The sequence below is a fragment of the Bos mutus genome, chromosome 5 (genome assembly GCF_027580195.1).
Source record: "Bos mutus isolate GX-2022 chromosome 5, NWIPB_WYAK_1.1, whole genome shotgun sequence".
NCBI lineage: Eukaryota > Metazoa > Chordata > Mammalia > Artiodactyla > Bovidae > Bos > Bos mutus.
Window position 1 is genome coordinate 33,064,844 of NC_091621.1, and position 24,578 is coordinate 33,089,421.

General features: G+C 36.9%; 1 protein-coding gene across 2 annotated transcripts in view; it reads left to right on the forward strand.

The window, feature by feature from the left end:
- The window catches only part of PDZRN4 (PDZ domain containing ring finger 4), a 432,779-nt gene that overhangs the window by 264,249 nt on the left and 143,952 nt on the right, over positions 1–24,578 (forward strand). Inside the window, exon 1 of one of the 2 annotated variants that reach the window (XM_005896817.3) lies at positions 10,605–10,761. The exons of the other annotated variant lie outside the window; for it this stretch is intronic. Within the exon in view, the coding sequence (XP_005896879.2) occupies positions 10,693–10,761 (69 nt within the window). The 5' untranslated portion in view covers positions 10,605–10,692. Of the gene's footprint in view, positions 1–10,604; positions 10,762–24,578 lie in introns of those variants that run through there. 2 annotated transcript variants of the gene reach the window in all.

The window sequence follows — 24,578 nt, forward strand, 5'->3', positions numbered from 1 at the left end:
GAGCGAAGAGGGAAGTGAAAAGCATAGGAAAGTATACCCATCTAAATCCCAAGTTCCAAAGAATAGCAAGGAGAGATGAGAGCCTTCCTCAGTGGTCAATGCAAAGAAATAGAGGAAAACAGTAGAATGGGAAAGACTAGAGATCTCTTCAAGAAAATTAGAAATACCAAGGGAACATTTCATGCAAAGATGGGTACAATAAAGGACAGAAATAATATGCACCTAACAGAAGCAGAAGATATTAAGAAGAGGTGGCAAGAATACACAGAAGAACTGTACAGAAAAGATCTTCACGACCCAGATAATCACGATGGTGTGATCACTCACCTAGAGCCAGACATCCTGGAGTGTGAAGTCAAGTGGGCCCTAGGAAACATTACTATGAATAAAGCTATTGGAGATGAGGAAATTCCAGCTGAGCTATTTCAAATCCTAAAAGATGATGCTGTGAAAGTGCTCTACTCAATATGCTAGCAAATTTGGAAAACTCAGCAGTGGCCACAGGACTGGAAAAGGTCAGTTTTTATTCCAATCCCAAAGAAGGGCAATACCAAATAATGTTCAAACGACTGCACAATTGCACTCATTTCACATGCTAGCAAGGAAAAGCTCAAAATCCTTCAATCTAGTCTTCAATCTAGTCTAGTCTAGTGTTCAATCTAGTCTTCTACGTGAACTGGGAACTTCCAGATGTAGAAGCTGGATATAGAAAAGGCAGAGGAATCAGAGATCAAATTGTCAACATCCGTTGGATCATACAAAAAGCAAGAGAACTCCAGAAAAATATCTACTTCTGCTTCATTGAAAATTCTAAAGCCTTTGACTGTGTGGGTCACAACAAACTGTCGAAAATTCTTAAAGAGATGGGAATATCAGACCACCTTACCTGCCTCCTGAGAAACCTGTACAAGGGTCAGGAAACAGCAGTTAGAACCAGACACGGAAGAACAGACTGGTTCCAAATTGGGAGAGGAGTACGTCAATGCTGTATATTGTCACCCTGCTTATTTAACTTTTATGCAGAGTACATCACGTGAGATGTCAGGCTGGATGAATCCCAAACTGGAATCAAGATTCTGGGGAGAAATATCAATAACCTCAGATATGCAGATTATACCACCCTTAAGGCAGAAAGCAAAGAGGAATTAAAGAGCCTCTTGAAGATAAAAGAAGATAGTGAAAAAACTGGCTTAAAATTCAATATTCAAAAAATAAAAATCATGGCATCCGGTCCCATCACTTTAAGGCAAAAAATGAGTACACAATGGAAATACTTTTATTTTCTTGGGCTCCAGAATCACTGTGGATGGTGACTGCAGCCATGAAATGAAAAGATGCTTGCTTCTTGGAAGTAAAGCTATGACCAACCTAGACAGAGTATTAAAAAGCAGAAACATGACTTAACCCACAAAGGTTCATATAGTCAAAGCTATGGTTTTCCCAGTAGTCATGTATGGATGAGAGAGCTGGATCATAAAGAAGGCTAAGCACCAAAGGATTGATATTTTTGAACTGTGGTATTGGAGAAGACTCTTGAGAGTCCCTTGGAGTGCAAGGAGATAAAACCAGTCAATCCTAAATGAAACCAATCCTGAATATTCACTGGAAGGACTGATGCTGAAGCTGAAGGTCCAATAATTTGGCCACTTAATGCAGAGTGGTGACTCATTGGAAAAGACCCTGATGCTAGGAAAGATTGAAAGCAGGAGGAGAAGGGGATGACAGAGGACAAGATTTTTGGATGACATCATAGAGTTAATGCACATGAGTTTGAGCAAACTCTGGGAGATGATGAAGAACAGGGAAGCCTAGTGTGCTGCAGTCCACGGGGTCACAGAGTTAAACACAACTGAGTGACTGAACAACAACAATGACAATTGCTTATATGTGGAACTAAAAAAAAAGATGATACAAATTACCTTACATACGAAACAGAAGTAGATCCACGGACACAGAAAACAAGCTTATATGTGTGTGTGCTAAGTTGCTTCAGTCAGGTTTGACTCTTTGCAACCCTATTTATTTTTTGAAGTAACTGTTGATGATTATTTCCAAACATAGAGATATGACTGCACTACTATCAATACATATATTTCCTACTATAATACATATTAAGAAAAAAAGTATTCTCTGTTTGTTGGTACATGTTTAGTATAGCAATCCCCCATCAACAGTGGAGTGGAGTAAGGTTATGAAATAGCTTAGATGTATTCAATCTATTTTACTCATCCATGCTTAAGTATAAAACTTGGAACTTTGGAGTTAATTTTAGACTATACTTCTGGTCCTTGGGGAAATTCTTACAGCTCAATGTGTTACAAGCATCACCAGGATGACTTCTTCTAGCCATCTAGGAATTTGCATAATGATGACTATCTCTGAGTGACAGGCAGTATAAAATACTGATTAAACAGTGGACCCACACTATTTGGATTTGAGTCCTAGCTCCTCCATTTACTACTAATATGACCCATTTTATACCCATGTCAAGAGGAGATAGTCATAGTACTCACCTATGAGAGTTGATATGAGGATTAAAACAAATTAATAACGTATTGTTCAGAAGGACGACTAGTATACAAAAAAATGCTAAATAAGTATTGTCTTGTTTTCAAAAATGTTTAAGAATTATCAGCATTCTCTTATTCATCATAGTGTTTAAAAAATACTGAAAAATAAAAGAATATGCTGGCCATTTACTTGGTTACTTTTGTAGAACTAAGAAATGGTGAAGGTAGTATTCTGGGAAACCCTACATACTGTATATGAAGTTGTTAGACAGTGTGACATTATCAAGATATGATACCCTGGAGTGTACATAGTCAGTTGGTCTATAGATGATCAAACCAAGAAAGCCAATATTACACTGGGCTAGATTAGTAGCTGTTAAATTCCTCAAAGAACTACCTATTTCACAGTTGTATGAATCTTGCTTCAGATGTTATCCATTTCTTGTACACTTATATCAACATTACTTACACATTATGCATTAAGAGAAATAAATACAATATCAGGGTTATTACTCTAAATGTATTTTGTTACATTCTTTACACAGAAAAATAAATCTTTGTGCTATGTGCTAAGTTGCTTCAGTCATGTCTTGACTCTTGGCAACCTTATGGGCTATAGCCCTCCAGGCTCCTCTGTCCATGGAATTCTGTAGGCAAGAATAGTTGAGTGGGTTGCTGTGCCCTTCTCCAGGGCATCTTCCTGACCCAAGAATGGGACCTTAGTCTCTTGTCTCCTGCACTGCCAGGCAGATTCTTTACCACTGTTACACAAGAAGCTGAAAAGCAAATATTCAGAAGTTGTTGAATGACCAGTTTGTAACTGTACAATAGCAACAAGTGGACAAAAGTATGACTATAATGTTTCTGCGAAATAAGTTTGAAATAATGTAATAGAGATTTATTATGACAGAAAAGTTAGAACTAAACAGATAACCTGAAAATTGGAAACAGATCATTATTTTCATAACTATACTACTTGATTACCAGTAACCAATAGGGATGGGGCTACATCCTAGGTGTCAGATACACTAGACATATATTATCATCACAATAACCTTAACCCTTGAAATAATTGTTTGGTAGATGCTATTATTATCCTTGCTTTAGAGATGAAAATGGAAGAATCAGAGAAGGTTAAAAAACGATAACTTGCCAACATCACATAGATAGAAATTAGGGAAGCTGGGTCTTGACCCAGGACAGACTCATATAGAACCACCATTGCCCTAACATAGACCAACTACTTCACAGTTTATGAATCCCTCCTCATGTATTTTATCCCATTCCATCCTCACAATCAGTCTGCAGGTTAAGTATTATTTGAGTATGCAAGTTGCATCAAGTGACACAGGTTGACAGTAACAAAGTTCAAATGGAACCATTCCTTGGAATCCCACACCCTTCCTTTCCATTGGAGTCTAGTCTAATAACTTGCCAATTCTTGGAGGAGTTCATAAACTGGTGAAGCACTGTTAGTTCCCCAAGCAATGATTGAATTGGGTTGGCCAAAAAGTTCATTTGGATTTATCCATATGCTATTACAGGAAAACCCAAATGAACTTTTTGTCCAAACCAATAGATGCAAAATGAAGATGGTCAGCTAGTGAATAAATTGTGAAGAGTGTGTTTGGTTACATGTTGTTCCTTGTAACAACTGTAAGACTGTAACTAAGCAAATGGATGTCATGTATGCTCTCTTAACAGAGCATTTTTGTAAATTCATGATATTAGTTCATATTGTATGGTGTTATGGAAAAAAAACACTGGTTCAGAGCCAAAAGACAAAGGCTCTAGGTTTCCCAGCTTTAGGAATTTCAACATCTAATAATTTCTTTCTTAATAAATAAGGGACAATATCTGAAATACTTACTTCAGAAAAATTATAAACATCAAATGAGATGATGTATGATTTTAAACAGCTGGCATTCTTATACCACCAGATGTAAGATAAGTACCCAATAAATATGGGGGATAAATAAATGAATATGTAAATAATTTGTGAAACAGAGTATAACTTGGAATGCATACATAGTGTGTGTGTATATATAAAATTGTAAACATCAAATGAGATGATATGTGATTTTAAACAGCTGGCATTCTTATACCATCAGATGTAAGATAAGTACCCAATAAATACTTGGGAGATAAATAAATGAATATGTAAATAGTATGTGAAATAGAGTATAACTTGAAATGCATACATAGTATGTGTATATATATATATATGAAGTGAAAGTGAAAGTTGCTCAGTTGTGTCCAACTCTTTCAGACATCATGGACTATACAGTCCATGGAATTCTCCAGGCCAGAATATTGGAGTGGGTGGCCTTTCCCCTCTCCAATATATATATGAGGTAACTGATAAAACACATGTGGTCATACTTTGCTTTTTGTGTACCTGGCACAGAAAAATTCATTTCATGGATTCTCGAATTTGTGTTTATAGAATTAAACCAGATTTAATCTATCTTATGCTTATGATTCTTCAATCCTTTGACTTACTCTCCTTGAATAAGCCCTAATGGGGAAAAATGTTACCTGGCAATTAGGTATAGAGACAGAAACACAAGTGTATGTCACTTTGCCAGAATCAGGTCTCTTCATATATCCCAATCACAGCCATTCATTCACTCTGCCTCTATTGCAGACCTACAGTGTGAAAGACACCCAGGCTACTCTTGATATTTTGAGGAAGTCAAAGATCAATTAACCAACTCATCTCAGGTTGCCAGGTCTTCTGTTGCTGCCCCCCTCCCGTATCTCATAGTCCAATAGGAGTGGTAAGGCATGTATACAGAAATCATGTAAGGAAGTGTCGTGTGTCTTGAGATGAATATGGATAAGATTCACTGAGATTTTGCAAGTTGAAGAGATCACTACTTCAACTCCAAGAGTCCAGGGAGGAGAGTGTTTAAACTGAACCACAATAGCTTGATTTGTGTTTCTGAAGAATAAGTAGTATGAGGTAAAGTCTGAGACAATGGTAGGAAGATATATATAGCTTACATATAGCTGTTCAGCTTTGCTGGAGCCTGAAAAGAAAGAGATGTGCACTCCAGAGACCAATTTGCTGAGGACTATAGTCCTTCTAAGATAGGGAACCTCTAGCTAAAAGCCAGGGAAATCCCAAGATGAGTTGCCCTTTTTCCTGTGCACTCAGGGAACACACCCAATGACTGGTTGTGGAGGAGTTTTAGCTAATTGAAAGTACTTAGCCATGACATATTAAAAAATTTTCAGCTTGATAAATTTTATATTTTTCAACTTCAATTCACTTTCATTATTTCAAGCTGTATCTATCTTTTAAAGATGTATTCATTCTCTCTCCTTTTCTCTCTCTCCCTTCCACCTTATTTCAGCACTTTCAAGGGCTAACCTTCATTTCCTGTCATCAGGATCATATGAAGGCATATTGATGTAGCTCTAGCTTCCTCTACAAGACAGAGAGCTCAGCAAATTAGGTATCAAGTTCAACCACAGAATTTGTAATTGGAGAACTGAGTTCAGATCTCTTTACTCTGTTTGACCTTGAGCAAGTTCCTGTCTCCCTGAGCCTCAGATTCTTTGTCTTTATGATTGAATATAAGATATTAAACTTTAGAAAATGTTATGCAGGTAAACGTCTACTCAAAAGTGCCCAACTATATCCCTAAAATAAACGCAAGATAGAGACTAAGAAGGAAATTTGTACACTAGGTATCAAGACAGATAGCAGAATTAGAAGATCCACACATGACTGTGGCAAAGACAGAGGGTCTGAGAGTGGACTTACCTACTGAACATCCACACCTGCATAGGAGAAACAACACCAGTCTTTGCAAAGGTAATAGAGAAACTGTCATCTGCAACTGATGGCAGCTGCCATAGACTCAAGGACATGGTGACTCAAAATAGTCATATTTGGACTGTCCCTCTCTCTCTTATTTGGGACTGCAACTGTGTACTGCATTGACCAGTAGGGATGGGACATAGGTGCAGCCTCTTTGATAAGTCATTTTTAAAATGTCTTCTTGTGAATGTAACAAAAATACAGGAAGCACATAAAACAAAGTTCTACTAAATAAATTATAATGCAACCACCTAGTAAAACTACTACCCAGATTAGGAATTAGAACTTTGTTAGCCATGCTGAGACTTTCTGATGTCCCCTCTTAAACACAGTCCCCTTTCTCCCCCTAAAGAGTAACCACCCTCTTGACTTTTTTTGGTAATCCTTTTCTTACCTCTATTTATCATTTTATCACCCAAATTATTTGCATATACAAAATATAGTTTAGCAATGTTGGTTTATAAAGTGTCTTTATAGATTTCCTAGCCATCATATCTCCCTACTCTTCCTCCCTGCCTCTCTCTCTCAGAAACTGAAATATGTATTTACATTGTTACCCACAATCTGAATTTGGCTGACTGCATCCCTGTGGCATAATTTAACATACTTCTTGGTCTTCCACATTCCATGGAATTCTCTCACTTTGGGAAAAACTTGCTTTTGGAAAGGTGTCATTTTCTTCTGTCAGGTATACAATATCTGGTTATTTCCTGTGTGTGTGCATGAGTGTGTCCTGTCAGCAGCCATTAATTCTTAGTACTAGGTCCATTAAATAATTAAGGGCTGCATGGCGTGTGCATGCTCTATCATTCCTTGGCATTCATTGGCATAATTCTATAAAGAAAATTATTTCTTTCATGTACTATTTAGTCTAGAAGTACAGTTTGGTGGCCCAGATGGTAAAGAATCTACCTGCAAAGGAGGAGGCCCAGGTTCCACCCCTGGGTCAAGACAATCCTCTGGAGAAGGGAACGGCAACCCACTTCAGTATTCTAGCCTGGAGAATTCCATGGACAGAGAATACTGACTGGCTATAGTCCATGGAGTCACAAAGAGCTGGACACGACTGAGCAACTAACACACACTCACATGGTTTATATAGGAAAAGCAAGATAAATGCTGGATTCCTTCTGTTCAGTTACTTCTCACTTAGCCCTCTGATATATCAGCCCAGATCTTGATGAAAATGTCTCTTATTTTGAATATCACTGTATTTGAGGGGAGTAAACTAACACACTTTAAAGGCAATTAAAACAAATAACTATATCTTGAAATATATGCCCAACATATTTGTTTATACTTTGATGAATCTCTTTTAAGAATGTTTGAGAAGTTAAATTATTATTATTATTATATATTATTATTAAATTATATATTATCATGTATTATTAAACATCTATTGTCTGCTTATTTTAACCCATAATATACCATATTATTACTGTCCAAGACAGATAATATCTAATCTATTTGCCTTGTTAAAACATTGTTTGGATTAACACACTTGTTACTATCTGCTTCAAACTTATACTCTAATATGAGATTTCACAGCTCAGTCATTGGAAAAATCTAACATTCATGCTCTATTGAAATTTAGAATCATAGTTCTCCTTTTCTATAAATTGCCTTTCAATTTTGGAGGAAGAACCTGTAAGGAGCAAAAGATAGACTGTTCCAAGGTACCAGAGTCAAGGGCATTATTTGATAAGTGAAGGAAGAAGCTACACTTGCTTCCTGAGAAAGAAATTAAATAACAGAAATAGAAATGAAAAAGAAAACAGTCAAGAAAAGTTGCTGAAAGAATAACTCTAATTTGAAATTTCTTACTTCATTGTTCATTCTTTACTTTTCTATGATGAAGAAAATATTTTTTAAGGCTGTGATTGTTTCAATTTTCTTTACAAACCAACTACAAAATATTATGAGAAAGGTCCAGTAAGCAACCATAGCTTCAATAATTGTTTCCTACTTAGCTTTCAAAACCTTTTGCATAATAAAGACTTTTATCAGTAGAGGAAAAAAACATTTTCATTCATATATGAGTGAACCATCCTTGCCTTGCTGCTACTGCTGCTGCTGCTAAGTCGTTTCAGTCGTGTCCGACTCTGTGCGATCCCAAAGACGGAAGCCCACCAGGCTCCCCCGTCCCTGGGATTCTCCAGGCAAGAACAATGGAGTGGGTCATCCTTGCCTTATTGCATTCTAATTCCTTGATTTGACTTTTCAAAGGACAGAATTTTAACATCTGAGAGTCATTAATTTTATCTCAACTTGGCAGTATAGAATTCTTCAAAAAATAGTCAACATTTGCTTTGAGTATGTGATCTCTTGAATAAGAACACTTGATGGGAAGTGGTATAGAGACTCAAAGAATATTAAACTTTAAAAAGCATCTAACATATATATTTTACATTTGTACCTAAGGAGGTTGCATGTGTTTGTGACCACCGTTGACTTTCATAAAGGTTCCCCTCAAATACTTCCTTGATTATATCCTTTTCATAAAGAAATCAAAATAATTAATATTTACTACTAGTGGTTTCTAATTTACAGGAAGTCCTGGTAAACTTTGTTCACGTGCAGGTCCTTGAAGTGATACTGCTTCGTGTAGTTCTCTTAGCTTGGCTTTCATCCAGGCTGTTAGGTGAAATTAGGCCCAGAAAATAGGATTATTACATCCCAAGGGAAATGACTGATAAGCAGCAGATGATTGCTCATCTCCTGGCTCCTTGCTGGTGTTGAGGTGTTGCTAGTTACAAAGCCAATTTGTTAACAATTAGTACTCATTAGAATCATTTCCTGTTATCGATTCTAAACATTTGACAAAGCACTTTTAGGAAATTGGACCCCCAAAAGTAGCTATCCATAAGAGTTGATCAATTAAAAGTCTTCAGGATCCAATGTAATTCCTAACCAGAGTCATCAGTTTCCAAGTAATTATTTTTGCTTTGAAACCCACCTGCTATCCTGTCCAGTTTAAAGATGTGCTGGTACAAGGACATACTTCTTAATTAGCAGAGGTTGTAGATAACTCAGTATAGAAACAAAAGGAATTTTCTTTTATTATTATTATCTGCTTTAGCTATTTGTATATCTTTAAGGGACAAAAAAAATGTCAGCTTGCAATACAATATATATATTGTGAGTGTGTGAAATTAAATGCATTACTTCTATTATCTAAGTATCTAAGCTTAGTTTTTATTTCTGTGTTCACCTTTGTATTTTATGAACTCTAAATATAGACTCATAAATGGAGTCATTGTGCATTACATTAGAATTTAAATATTACCAGTGTCAGCTTTCTGAAATATTATATATGACTTTAATAAAATTAGCATAAATACTATATGCATTTGAAATTTTTCTCAGAAAGGGCATTGTATTTATCTAATTTTTAAATATAGATCTGCATGTATTATAAGGCTGCAAATTTATAGTCAATGGCTATACTCTATATCTAATTAAAATATTTATTATCTGTACAAGTATATCTACTGATACTTGCTTAAATGTTCTTTATTTAGACTAAGAAAATATGCCTTATTTCCTCCCTCTTAAGTAATGGTCTTTACATGTGAACTATTCAGTTATTTTTGTAGGATTAGAATTAAGATTCTGAATGACACCCCCATCTTCTTTTCCTCACCCACATCACTCCCCAAATTTTCCTTTGCCTCTATGTTTATTTTATAAATTTAAATAATTGCTCCTTTTCATCTTCCCCTACACTTAATAATGCTAAAAATATTTTTTCTAATTGTGGCAAAATATGAAGGTGTGAATTAAGTATAATATTTCTGTTTCTGAATTTCTTATTCCCATATTAAAAGCTTACGTCAATGGAGAAATTAAGTGTATGTTCTTTGAAATGCCCTAAGCTCAACCCCTCTATCCTTAATAAACAGAGATGGTATTGACACAAGTGAATTTTGTTTAACCACACTACATTTGCTTCTTAATTAGTGAATATTCATCTGTCATCAGCAGCAGCTATGACACCCCTCCCTGCTAACATGTTCTGTCATAAATAATCAATGAGGCACTATTAATATTCATGAGCTGGAATCTGTGTAGTCATGTGCACTGATGCAGAGACAGGGGGAGTGTTGCCATGAACTGACTGGAAACTCTGTGTGTGTATCCGTGAGTGCAAGATACTTAGAGAAAGCGAAGAAGAGCATGCTGCTACACACACCCTGGCTTGTGCTTCCAGCTAACAGCGGTTTGTCTGTGTTTCTGGACTGAAGTGACTGATGAAAAACAGTAGTCAAGTCTGGAGGGTGATTCCCTTTCAGTTCACTTGCCTTTCAGTTCTGGGGAAATTAGAAGATTTGCTCTCTCTCTCTGCTTCTTAGAATGGGCTGCAATTTGTGCACTTTTCAGAAAAGAGAGGAACACTACAAACTGCTGTATGAAGTTTCCCAGGTGAGTGCAGGGTCTGTTACCAGCAACTAAACAGCCAGGCTTTGTGTTTGTCTGAAAAATGGTCAATGAACTATGGCTAGCTGTATTTTTTCTTTCTGTAGATTTCAGAATTAAGGGCAGACTTGCTAGCTGGGGGCTTTTTATTTTGGTTTGGGCTGGCAGTTTTCAGCTTCCTTGCCCCTCCCCCTTCAGATGACTTCCTGTGGGATTCTTTTTAACATTTTTTTGTATCTACTGCCAAGATGTCAATCAAGTAAAAGGAGTAACACAGAGATTCATGTCTGTAATATTTTGAAACCCCTCTTTCATTTTGGAATAATGTTGACATTTGAAAATCAAATGTATCATTGCATAAATATTGGGATATTTATATAATATATTATATAATAATAGGTCTGTGAGCTCAGTTATTTTGAATAGACAGGAAAAGTTTCTTGCCAAATCTTGTTAGTCAGAGGAATTATTTGATTAATTTGGAATTTGTGCTTTGGTTTAAGAGGAAGACCTGGTATATTTGTATTTTATGCAAAAAGTACTTGCTCTGTCTTGGCTTAAAAAAGGGAGATAAAGGAATTTTCTTTTCACTTGTACTTGGATTCTTTTTATAATTTTGTGTCTGTTTTAGCACTCAAAATTAATTTCAAAAGCTTAGTACAATATTTGTATTGTAATAAAAAGGGAAAAACTGTGTCCCTTTTCAGATGTCTCTTTAATGTATATCTGAGGGCTTTTTAGAATAAAAATAAGATAATGATATTCCAAGCCTTCAGAGTTTTCACAGAATTCTATTAATTCACCGTTTTATTTAGGCAGGATTCTCTGGGAGTATATGAAGTCCAAATTTCTTGTCTGGCAAAATAAAGTTTATTTCTCCCTTCCGGTTTGTCCCAGATGTGACATGCTACTACTTTTGTTTTTAGATGATATTGCTGATGAAAGACAATGTTTGGGATGTTGGCGGTCTATGGGCCCAGCAGTAGCCAAGTGCCCACTGCCTACTGGTTCCCTCAGACTTCCCCCTGACGTGATTCATTTCACAGTGGGCTAATTACAAAGTGGATTTGCTACACATGAAACAGCCTCCTCAGTTGCAATGTTAATGCACATTTTCATGGTAATGTGATCAGAGGCTCATTAGCCAGTTTCCAAAATGATCCTCTGCATTAATTAAATATAAAAATGACTCCTTTATCACCATAGAGAGGAAAAAGAAGATTAACATTGTTAATTACACCAGGGGCAATACCTTTTGCTTTGTTTTTTTGTTTGTTTTTTGTTTTTTTAACTATAAACGTGCAAACCCAGGCTGGAATCATCTTCATTCCTAGATAAGCTTTCATTTGCTTCGACTCATGAAAACAGACTCTAGGTGGAACACTTCCCTTTAGTTTGGTTTGTTGGAGTTTGAGTTCTACTATTGTTTTTCTTTAGGTGGTGGGGGAGCAGGGGAGTGGATTAATCAATCTATTATTTCTCTGAATCACTAAATTGACATAAAAGTATAATATGAAGAAAGTGGTAGGTGGCATCCTCCCTGATTATGAATGGGTTAAGCTATTTATCTTCTGCTAAGAAATCAAGCCAGATTTCTGCATCCAGAAAGGATGACTGTGTTTGTTAAGGAGCCTTTGTTATAGGATTTTAAAGTGCTCGTCTGTGAGTTTTGCTTTTAAGTGCTTCCTAAATCTTGAGAAAATAGATAAGTCATACTCTCTATGGCCTCCACCTGTATTCCTTCATATATTTATTTTATTTTCTCTTCTCCTGAGTTGCAGTACTTATGATCTTTAATAAAGGGGGTGAAAATGAAGTATTAGCTTCCATTTAACTGGCTTTTATTAGATAAGTTAAAACTCCAGCTTAAAGATCTTGTGTGTGTTTTCCAAGGGGAGCCCTCCTACAGTTTGTCCCTAGCTTTGTGCTCTATTTTATTGAGTTAATGGAATAGATAAGATATCAAAGGAAACCAGTGATAGGCTCATATAATACACTGGAGCCCCGTGTGGTGCTGCAAACTAGTTTCTATTTTTATTTGGAGCAGTGGCAGCCCAGAGCACACGTGAGAGTGAATATGTTCTTAACCAGGTGTTCGTGAGGGTACACATGGCTGCCCCCAGAATAGAGGATACTATTTACAAAAGTGACTGGGGATTGGAAACGATATATATTAAAAGCGAATTAGCTCACACAAATATCAACACCTGATGGTCCAAATCATATGTATTTATTTAGAGACTTGTAATTCTTAAATCACCTGATTTTATTGTTCCTTTTGTTATTATTTCTTAAAAGCTAAGGCAAATTAAAGTTTATCAGGGGTGTGAAAATTTAAGACTAGCCATGAATACTACATATATGAACAAAATAATTATTTCTCTGTAATAGAGTCATTATGACATTGAACTTTTTCCCATTTTCTCTGTATAATTCTAGATTTTGCTGTCTGATAACATGGGCCACATAGAATTCAGTTTCAGATTTGTAACCACAGTAAACAAAAATAAATGTGCTCACTGAGGTGTCTAGTGAAACAACCAGAATAATGTACATAGGTGTGAAGTGCGGTCAAGTTTAAATTTGGTTAATGTTTTTTGCTCAAACAGAGAAGCTAGGACTTTCAGCAGACAGAAGAAAGGAAATGCTGCCTCAAGAAAATTATTTTCATCTGAAGTTGGGCCAGTCCGGCTTCAGTACGGAAAGGGATCCAAGAAACTAGGGTTTGTGTAGATCTAGTAACCTTCACACCAAGTAATTTTCAGGCGTCTATTAACTTTATATGTGTCAGGGACACAATTGTTGTCTGCAGTGATTTATTCAAAGTAGGTTATTTATTAACTGATTAAGAATTAATAACTGGCCAATTTGAACAATGCCATTCTATTGACACAGAATAAATTGCCTGTTTTGTATTAATCTGACTGAATAGACAGTTGGACCAAGAGAGCCACAGTAGCTTGTTAGACATTTATGACCTAAAAACAGATTTATCTCTGAGGGAGATTTTATGGTAATACCTAACTTTGTTGAGTTCTTAGTTTAACTTTTCATACATAAATTAAATGTAACTTTTTGATTGATTAAATAATGCAGATTATCAATGGAATGTTTATTGGTATTGAATAATGTGAACGTGGGAGCAAATACTGACTGGTTTGGCGCAACTAGAGGCCTCCCCCATGCACCCATGGAGTACTCTCATAAGCTGAAGCAGAACCTGCATGGACAGTTACAACAGTCACGGTGCTAACAGCAGCTGACACTGAGCACTTCCTTTATTCTAGGCACTGTGCTGGGCGCTACATTGTAGAACAAATGAGACAAACATATTTCTCATTTATTCTACAATGAGTTCTTTAATCTTGTATAATCTCCCTTCTCTAGTGACTGTCCCATATTCCTCAGAAATTTGTTTCATACCATGTAAACCCAACTTATAATGTCAACCTCTTTATGCAAATATCATCCTTTCCCCCATATTCCTTAGTGCTAGTGAAAGTCTCACCATACTTCTTGCTATCAGTGAAACTCAAAAATACTGAATTAAAATAGGCACTTCCTTATCCACACTGAACTTCTGGCTATTTTATTTCTACACATTCTGCTGCATCAATTCCTGCCTTCCCACAATCACAATTCTTTTTATTAACTGTCTGTGACATCATGGTAACAACTTTTCCATTTAGAATTTGTCAATGTGTCAGTCTACTCTGATTGCGTTGCTAAACCCATATTTCTAGAAAGAATGCAGTGGCTCCCAATTAATATACAATGAAGTAAATCTTCTCATTCCAGTATATTCAAGGACCTCCTAAACTGGCACTAGATTCCTTTCTGGCTTTCTCTTTCACTGATCTTCCCCTCAGTACAATTTATAATCTATCTAGACCAATGATTTTACTTTTCTCTCCAAGTTGATATCCAGACTTAGACCCTTGTAACTTAGTTCTCTTCTTTCAGCCTCTGTGGATGCCCTCTACATCCCACCACTATCTGTCTTCTTCCATCTCTAGCTATTCAAATCCTGCCCCTTTGGCTTTAATATCTCCTTGGGCAGAGAGCTTTTTGGAGTTATTATTATTTTTTTTAATCTGTATCTTCCCACCTTGGAACTCTCATAGCATTTTGCTTACACTATTTTGAGTTTCTTTCTTTTTTATATGTTCTTCTGTCTGGTATTATAGCAAAGTATGTGTAACTGACTTGTGTGTTCCTGGAATGCAGGTCAGGGGCTTGACTGTCCTTTAACCCCCACGCTGCCAGCAGACACTCACTGAGTTCCACCGTGCTGCCCTGAATGACCACAGCCTCTCCCCATCGACAGCTTTGATTGCCTGATATGTGCCTAGTACTCATCTTTGCCATGACGGGATTCAAAGACAGATGTGGCAGTCCTTGCTTTTGAGAACCACACACTATGGCAGTAGAAGAAAGACACAAAGCAGAGAATTTTCACATGGTGTGATAAGTGAATATGTTGAATTGAGAGATGTTGGCAGACTTCTAGAGGAGTGCACAGGGACTCAACAGGGAGGATTGGAGGTTTGGAAGAGGGTGATGATAAGGGAGAGGAAATCAAAGAAATGGAAGGGTAAAGAAGTCCATGGAGGTGGCAAACAAGTGCTGGGTGTGAATGGACCTGGAGTAGGGAGCTACAAGGGATGAGTGTTACTTAAACCTCAAGTGGCAGGAAGGCTTCAGACCATGGCCTGAGATGTGGGCAAGACCAGACTTTGGAGAGTGTCCCATGTCCCAGGATTTTGTCTGTTGGTTTGTTTTTAAAGAGGGAGAATTCACTCTGATAGGAGTTCAGAGTGTAGACTTGGCTGTGGTGTATGTCTGGGGACATTGGGCTTGAATATTGCAGCAAGACTTCAAGGGAGACTAATTTGGAGGCTGTTGCAAAGAGTTAGATAGTGCAAGAAATCATTTAAAAAACAAGGACAGGAATGAGGCACTGAGAAGGTAAATTAGATTTCTGGCTTGTGAGACCAAGGAAGTATTCTGAAATTTATAGAAAGAATGAATAAGAGAAGAAGTAAGTTCTGGGAAGAGGAGAGAAGGCCATTGATTTCACCATGAGCTGTCCAAGAAATGCTTGCGGACAGTGAATATTCAAAGTAAAAACGGTATATATGTTTTTGGTGGATGATATCAACCAAAAAGATCTGAAAAGTGAAGAGAAAAACTGAACAGTGAGGAGAGTTGTGAACCAAGGACATAAAATTAAGGAACACAAAAAGGAGAAGAAAGAAAAGGTGATAAAGTGAAATTGCTATAGTGTGAGAATGAAGACCAGCAGAAAGTTGTGGGAGAAGCCAAGCGGAGAGGGTATTTTAAAAAGAGTGGTCAACATTGTCAAACTGGTTAAGAACTGCAGTGTCTTTGGATTTGAAAATATGTGGTGTGCTACCTGGGTGCCTCTTCAGGAAGCACTTGCTGTCCCAGCTGGTAAAAGTGCTGTCAACCCCTCAGGGACTATCTTACCTGCATAGAGTCCCTCACCCAAGGTTATTCCTCTCTCAGAACTCAACCCCTCCAATGACAGATGGATGCAAGTATACATGAGCCTGGGCACCTCGGCCTGAACTGGAACCTTCTGAAAGGCAACTCCAGTTCCAGAGCTCCCTGCAGCTGTTGTTGAGCCTGCATCCTAGTTTGGTTCACCTTCTGCCCAATTCTGCTTCCTTCTTCTCCTCCCTTCCACAAGAGGAATGCTCCTTAGAAAGCACCTTTCCCACTAAATTCTGTTTCTTGTTAGCTTCCTGGAGAACCTAACCTGGAGAGAGGTCAGTGGTGACAATTACAGAGCATCTTAATACAGAAATGTGGACAAAATTCAGAAAGTGGATTTTGGAATTTTTCAAGAGGACTATTTCTGAAGAGTGATAGTGAAAAATTCTTGCACAACAGGCAATCACTATTTTGTATATTCATTTTATATGGATAGATTTTTACATGATGAATTTTCACAAGCCATTTATTAGGTATTCAATCAATACTACTAAATGATTGGTTATGGTGGTGGTTTAGTCACTCAGTTGTGTCTGACTCTTGTGACTCAGTGGACTGTAGCCCACTGAGCATCTCTGTCCATGGGATTTCCCAGGCAAGAGTACTGGAGTAGGTTGCCATTTCCTTCTCCAGGGGATCTTCCTGACCCAGGAATCAAACCCATGTCTCCTGCATTGCAAGGTCATTCTTTATCATTGAGCCACCAAAAAACCATTCAATGATTAAGAAAACAAAACAAAACAAAACAGTGTAGGCCCTCTTGTTGAGTACCTAGTGATTTAACTCTTTTTTATTAAATGATTAAGAAAAATGAAAAAAATTTAAATCACTAGGTACTCAACAAGAGGCCCTAAACTGTGGACCTATGAAGGATTCTGTTCTTGAAAAGTTTATAATTCATGAAGGAAAGCTGAGCAGTTTGCCCAGAACAGGCTCTGTCTCAGTCACTGTTTTCTGTTAGTCCATCTTGGGCATACACCATCAGAATTTTAGGTATTATTCTTTTCTTAAAATTTTTATAGAGTATAGTTGATTTACAACTTTATGTTAATTTCAGATGTGCAGCAAAGTGACTCAGTTATACATATCCATATATCCACTATTTTCTTATATTCTTTCCCCAAATAGGCCATTACAGAATATTGAGCAGAGTTCCCTGTGCTATATATCAGGTTCTTATTAGTTATCTATTTTATATATAGTAGTGTATATACATCAGTCCCAGTCTCCCAATTTATCCCTTCCCATTTTATCCCCAGTAATCATGTTTGTTTTCTACATCTGTGACTCTACTTCTGTTTTGTAAATAAGTTAATTTATATACTTTTAAAAGATTCTGCATATAAGCAATATCATACAATATTTGTCTTTCCGTGTCTGACATTTCACTAAGTATGATAATCTCTTAGCCTGTCCATGTTGCTGTAAATGGCATTATTTCATTCACTTTTGGCTGAGTAATATTCCATTGTATATTTATAACGCATCTTCTTTATCCATTCCTCTGTCAATGGACATTAGGTTGCTTCCATGTCCTGGCTATTGTAAATAGTGCTGCAATGAATGCTGGGGTTCATGTACCTTTTCAAATTATGGTTTTCTCTGGGCATATGCCCAGGAGTGAGATTGCTGAGTCATATGGTAACTCTATTTTTAATTTTTTAAGGAACCTCCATACTGTTTTCCATAGTGGCTATACCAATTTACATTCTTGCCAATAGTACAGGAAGGTCACCTCTTCTTATGCACTCAAGCATTTTTTGTTTATAGATTTTTTGATGATGACCATTCTGATTGGTATAGGGTGATACCTCATCATAGTTTTGATTTGCAATTAGTGATGTCGAGCATCTTTTTGTGTGCTTTTTGGCCACCTGTACGTCTTCTTTGGGGAAATGTCTATTTAGATTTTCTGCCCCATTCTTTTATTGGGTTTATTTTTTATATTGAGTTGTGTGAGCTCTTTGTATATTTTAGAGATTAAGCCCTTGCCAGTTGCTTGGTTGCAAATATTTTCTCATATTCTGATGACTTCCTTTTTGTTTTGTTTATGGTTTCCTTTGCTTTGCAAAAGCTTTCAAGTTTAATTAGATTCCGTTTGTTTATTTTTATTTTTATTTTTACTACTCTAGGAGGTGGATCAAAAAAGATCTTGCTGTGAATTATGTCAAAGTGTTCCGCCAATATTTTTCTCTAAGAGTTTTATAGTGTCTGGTGTTACACTTAAGTCTTTAATCCATTTTGAGTTTATTTTTGTGTGGTGTTAGGGAGTGTTCTGATTTCATTCTTTTACATGTACCTGTCCAGTTTTCCTAGCTCCAGTTGTTTAAGGAACTATCTTTTTTCCATTGTATATTCTTGCCTCCCTTGTCATAGAGTAGGAGACGGTAGGTTAGTGGGTTCATCTCTGGTCTATCTATCCTATTCCATTGATTTGTATTACTGATTTGATTACCGTAGTTTGCAGTGTAGTCTCAAGTCAGGAAGTCCGATTCCTCCAGCTCCCTTTTTCTTTCTTAAGACTGCTTTGGCTAGTCAAGGTCTTTTATATTTTCATAAAAATTGTAAAATTTTTCTTCTAATTGTGTAAAAAATGCCATTGGTAATTTGATAGTGATTACATTGAATCTGTAGATTCTGTTGAGTAGTATAGTCCAAGAACATGGTTTATCTCTCCATCTGTTTGTGTCAACTTTCTTTTATCAGTATCTTGGTTTTCTGAGTACAGGTCTTTTACTTCCTTAGGTAGGCTTATCCCAGGTGTTATTCTTAATAGATGAATTCTTGTGATTCATGAGGATTCAGGTATCACTGGGTGGTAATTTTGTTTTCAGATTTAGAATTTTAAGTAATTTAAGTGCAACAGTGATTTTCATAGACAATGCAACATTTCCCAAAGTCGTCTATATAACCAGTCAAAGTCGTCTATATAACCTGTCATAGTTCTGTCTCATTTCTAGTTGAATTCATTTCTTCTCTCCTAATTATTTCACTCCCAATGTGGAATAACAGGTTTTAAAAATTATTATAAATAGTTCATTGTTTCTTTCAACAAAAAGTTTAAAAGGGAGTAGCCCCATATTCTCCTGTGTTTCAACATATAACATCCAATTGCTAATTTGTGCCATTTTGTAACAAGCTGTAAATCCTACTTCATGGTTGTTCGAGTCCTAGTAAAGAATACCACCTATTTCTCCTTTTACACAGCTTTTTAGAAATACTGTGGGCAATTTTTATAAACTTGCTCTCATCTCCATTGTTGTTGTTCAGTGGCTAAGTTGTGTCTGACTCTTTGCAACTCCATGAACGCCAATTTTCCCTGTTCTCTATCTCCTAGAGCTTGCTCAAATTCATGGCCATTGAGTTGATGATGTCATCCAACCATCTCATCCTCTGTTGCCCACTTCTCCTCTCCTCAATCTTTCCCAGCATCAGGATGATGGGAAATCATCTAATGAGTTGGCTCTTTGCTCAAAGTATATTATTGAAAGTAACTCAAAGTATTGAATTATTCAATTCAGCATCACTCCTTCTATTGAATATTTAGGGTTGATTTCCTTTAGGATTGACTGATTTGATCTCCTTCCTGTCCAAGGGACTCTCAAGAGTCTTCTCCAGCACCCCAGTTGAAAAGCATCAATTCTTCAGTGCTCAGCCTGCTTTATGGTCCAACTCTCATATCCAGTACATGACTACAGGAAAAACCATAGCTTTGACTATATGGACCTTTGTTGGCAAGGTGATGTCTCTGCTTTTTAATGTGCTAAGTTTGCAATAGCTTTTCTTCCAAGAAGCAAGCGTCTTTTAATTTCATGGCTGCAGTCACTAGCTGCGATGATTTTGGAGCCCAAGAAAATAAAATCTGTCAATGGTTCTACTTTTTCTCCATCTATTTACCATGAAGTGATGGGACTGGATGCAGGATGCCATGATCTTAGTTTTTTGAATGTTGAGTTTTAAGCCAGCCTTTTCACTTTCCTCTTTCACCCTCATCAAGAGGCTCTTTAATTCCTCTTTGCTTTCTGCCATTAGTGTGGTATCATCTGCATATCTGAGGTTGTTGATATTTCTCTGGGCAATCTTGATTCCAGCTTGTGATTCATCCAGCCTGGTATTTTGCATGATGCACTTGGCATATAAATTAAATAAATAGTGTGGAAATATACAGCCTTGATGTACCCCTTTCCTAATTTTGAACCAGTCCATTGTTCTGTATCTGGTTCTAACTGTTGCTTCTTGTCCTGCCTACAGGTTTCTTAGGAAACAGGTAAGGTGGTCTGGTATTCCCATCTTTAAGAATTTTCCACAGTTTGTTATGATCCACACAGTCATAGGCTTTAGTGTAGTCAATGAAGCAGAAGTAGATTTTTTTTTTCATTCCCCTGCTTTTTCTATGATCCAGCAGATGTTGGCAATTCCATCTCTGGTTCCATCTCAGTGGATATTAGATTTTTCTGAACTAAGCTTTTACTTCCAAACATCTTAAGGGTCTGTACCGTGTACCTTAATTTTAAAATTAAAGTTAAAAAATTTAAACTATTTTCAAGTGTGTATGAACAAAAAGAATTGCTAAGTATGGTTTAAAAATAATAAATCCACAGATTAAGGACCACTCTTTTAATCAGTGATATTATTATTTTCCTATAATTAAATTATGGTAAAATTCAGATATTAATGCTTCTGAAGTAAAGAAAAGCTTGGGAAAGAGTGTTTCTCATTGAATAACCACAAATAATTACACTGTACTTGCTTTGTGCTCAGTACGGTGCTAGACAGCAACAGAGAGTGTAAAATAAGCATTATCTAAGAAGCCAGTCTTCAAGGTGTGTTGTTGTTGTTGTTGTATTGTTGTCATTCAGTCACTAAGTTGTGTCCTACTCTTTGTGACCCCATGGACTGCAGTACACCAGGCTCCTCTGTCCTCCACTAGCACCCAGAGTCTGCTCAAATTCATGTCCATTGAGTCAGTGATGCTATCTAACTATCTCATCCCTGCTGCCTTCTTCTCTTTCTATTACAAAGCAATTAGAAGACAAATGTGGAAATGTACAACCTTAACCTTATCCTATATGGGTAAGAATAATCAAAGGGTCTTCATATAGCAGCCTAACTAATGGTGGTTCTTATTTAGAATGACCTAGATTAGGAGCCTAGGATCATTTTTAAATTCAGCATAAATATTGTATATCCAGTCAGTCTATGTAATATGTTGGTGCCCAGGATTCACTGTAAAAGCAAAGTCATAAAATATGACTAATAGGACCCACATAGGGGAAATAGGATAAACAGTCTCACCAAAGTAGGATATGGGATGAGGATGGTTGCATATTTTGATCTCTCTGCAAAAATGAATGAACTTGGTGACATCATCACTGCAGGATTCCATAACACTTAAATATGTGATCAAATAGAGTCTCTGAAATAAATTTAAATGATAGAACATGTGTAAGTATTGTTTGCTTGGCACTTTATTTAAAGGAGCACTGTCATGCTAAGTTGATCCTCAGTGGATAGATTTTTGCCATTCACTCCTTAAGTGTGCTCTGTTTCCTTAGAGGCTCATTTTTTTGTTTGTTTGTTTGTATGAAGTTGGTTCTGCCTTTGCAATTGTGAACCTCAGTGTTAAGACAACATGGAAAATAGTGAAAATGTTTGACTCTGTGCACAGCTGAGATATAATTAACTGTTTGATGAGTACTTGCTAAATGCCTAAGAAAGAATAGAGGCTATGGAATCAAGCAGGAGCACCACTTATGTCCTCTCTGACTGTGAATTAGTTACTTAATTTCATTGAGCCTTTGTTTAATTGATGAATATCAATCTTGAAGTGTTCTATTGAAGATTAAATGAGATCATATATTTAAACTACACATTACAGGGATGCTATAAATAGTAAATTTTGAGGTTATGATCTCAAAAGTTTTAGTGACCTTGTGAGTTAGGTAATATGGTCCCCATTTTGCAAATGAGAAAGCTGAGGCACAACGTAATCATGTGACAAATTCATATTGTCAGCAAGTAGAATACCTGAAATTCAAATCAGGATTTGCCTAATGCCAAAGTCCATGTTCATTTTATTATAAATATCAAATCCTTTACCCTTTGAGCTTTCCATATTTATCCACTTAAAAGTGAAAGTGAAAGTCAGGCCTAAATACTAGAGTGAGTAGCCTTTCCCTTCTCCAGGGGATCTTCCCAACCCAGGGATTGAACCAGGTCTCCCACATTGCAGGAGGATTCTGTACCAGCTGAGTCACAAGGGAAGCCCTTTATCCAGTGAACTGATCCATAAACACTGAGCTCCTGGTACATAGTAGGTCCTCAACAAATGTCTGATAAAGAAAGAAAGAAGAAATGGCAGGGGGGAGGAAAGGATGAAGAAAGGGAGATAATAGATGCTATTTATATTTCCCCTCAGAAGGTTCTACAGAGATGCCCTTTTCAGTATAAGGAAAAGAAGCAGGTCCTCTGTATTACCACTCTCCCATCAGTTTTAATAGCTTAAATCAAACTGTCTCAACTATGAAGCCCATCAGCATGGGAAAGTGATTTGACACTCCGCATATTAGGGCTTGAAAGCCTTTCCCAAATTTTCCCATAAATCTGTGCCTAGCATGAACAATCCTTCACAATCTCCTGTCTTTCTTCATACATTCCCAACAGCCCAAATTTTCACCAAACCAAACTATAATTTCCTATTTGAAAGCAACATGACTTTTCTCATCTGTTTGCCTTTCAGTGAAATGTACCTTTTTGCCTAGTGTGTTTTTTATACCCTGTACACATAAAAATTCTAATCCCTTGTTACTCAATTCCAGGCTTATCATTTGGGAAGTCTTCTCTGAACAAAATACAGGATATACTGCTCTTCTCAAAATTCATCCAAAATTTGAAAGATGGTTCTGTATTTGTGTTTAGTTTTTCTGCATCTCTGCATTTCTACCATATCACACGGTGCCTGGCTTGGAAGGTATTTAATAAAAATCAAGTCACAGAATAGGAGTGGGGACATAGCTACAAATGCATTCACAAAAGAAACCTAATTTTACTATTGTCTCCAGAATTCACTGAGGTCTCTTTCAAAATAAGATGATTTAAGAAACTACAAAATTGTTATTTTCTTGATTTTGAAGATATCTGTTTTGTAATATTGTTACTCTCAAGGCTCATTATCAAATTTAAGGAAAACTGGGGGCATGCAGGGTTGACAAGCTACCACCTTTAATATACATATTGATTGCAAGCTGAATCCTCATTTCAGAAACAAGAAGACATTGGGGAGAACTCACATCTTAAAACAGAGGAAAAGTGGTCATTGCTTTTCTAAAAAACAAAAACAAAACAAAAAACACTATCAGCCCTTCTTTCACCCTGTACTGCACCCTATTCCCTGACCTCTTCCCAAACTGAGGAACTTACTAACAAGGTGGATTCAGCATATCCGGTCCTTTTCTCAAAATTGCCAGTCATAATGGATAATGATATAACCTTTATTCCTCAACTGTCAAACTGGCCAATATACCTTGCTGTTGTTCTTCCTGGATAGTTTCCCCATTGTCCTTCAGCTCACTAAGTTTTTGGCTTCCTCAAAGCCTGGGTTAGGTATCACCTTTTCCAGGAAATCTCCCTGGAATCCCTGAACCCAAGACGGCCCCTCTTTTCTCCTTCCAAAGTACCCAGTGCTTACCTTTGTCATGACATATACCAAATGGTATAATTTCTCAGTTTACTTGTTTATGATTTTCACTGGTCTCTGAATCTCTGGAGGGCACAAACCCCATTTTCAGTCTAACTCAGGACTCACACATATTTCTTGAGTAAAGGATAAATGGCAAAAGTCTAAATGAATTCTGTGTGCAAGGCAGTATGTTAAAGGCGACATAAAAGCAGAATAAGATGGGATCCCTGCCCGCAAGGTGTTTAGTGTCCTGCAGTCTCCAGGAATACACACTTGTTCTCCAATAACTGGGCTTCCCTGGTGGTTCAGATGGTGAAGAATTCACCTGCAATGTGGCAGGCCTGGGTTCAATCCCTAGGTGAGTAAGATCCCCTGGAGAAGAGAATGGCTACCCACTCCAGTATTCTGGACTGGAGAATTCCATGGACAGAAGAGCCTACTATAATGCAAGGTACAATATTAGTTCCATGAGAGAGAGAGAGAGAGAGAGGAACAAGGTATAATGAGATGTTATAGTGATGAAGATTTACTGTATTATAGATAAAAATAAAGTATAATATATATATCATATATATACATATACATATATATAATATATATCATATTATATACATCATATACATATATA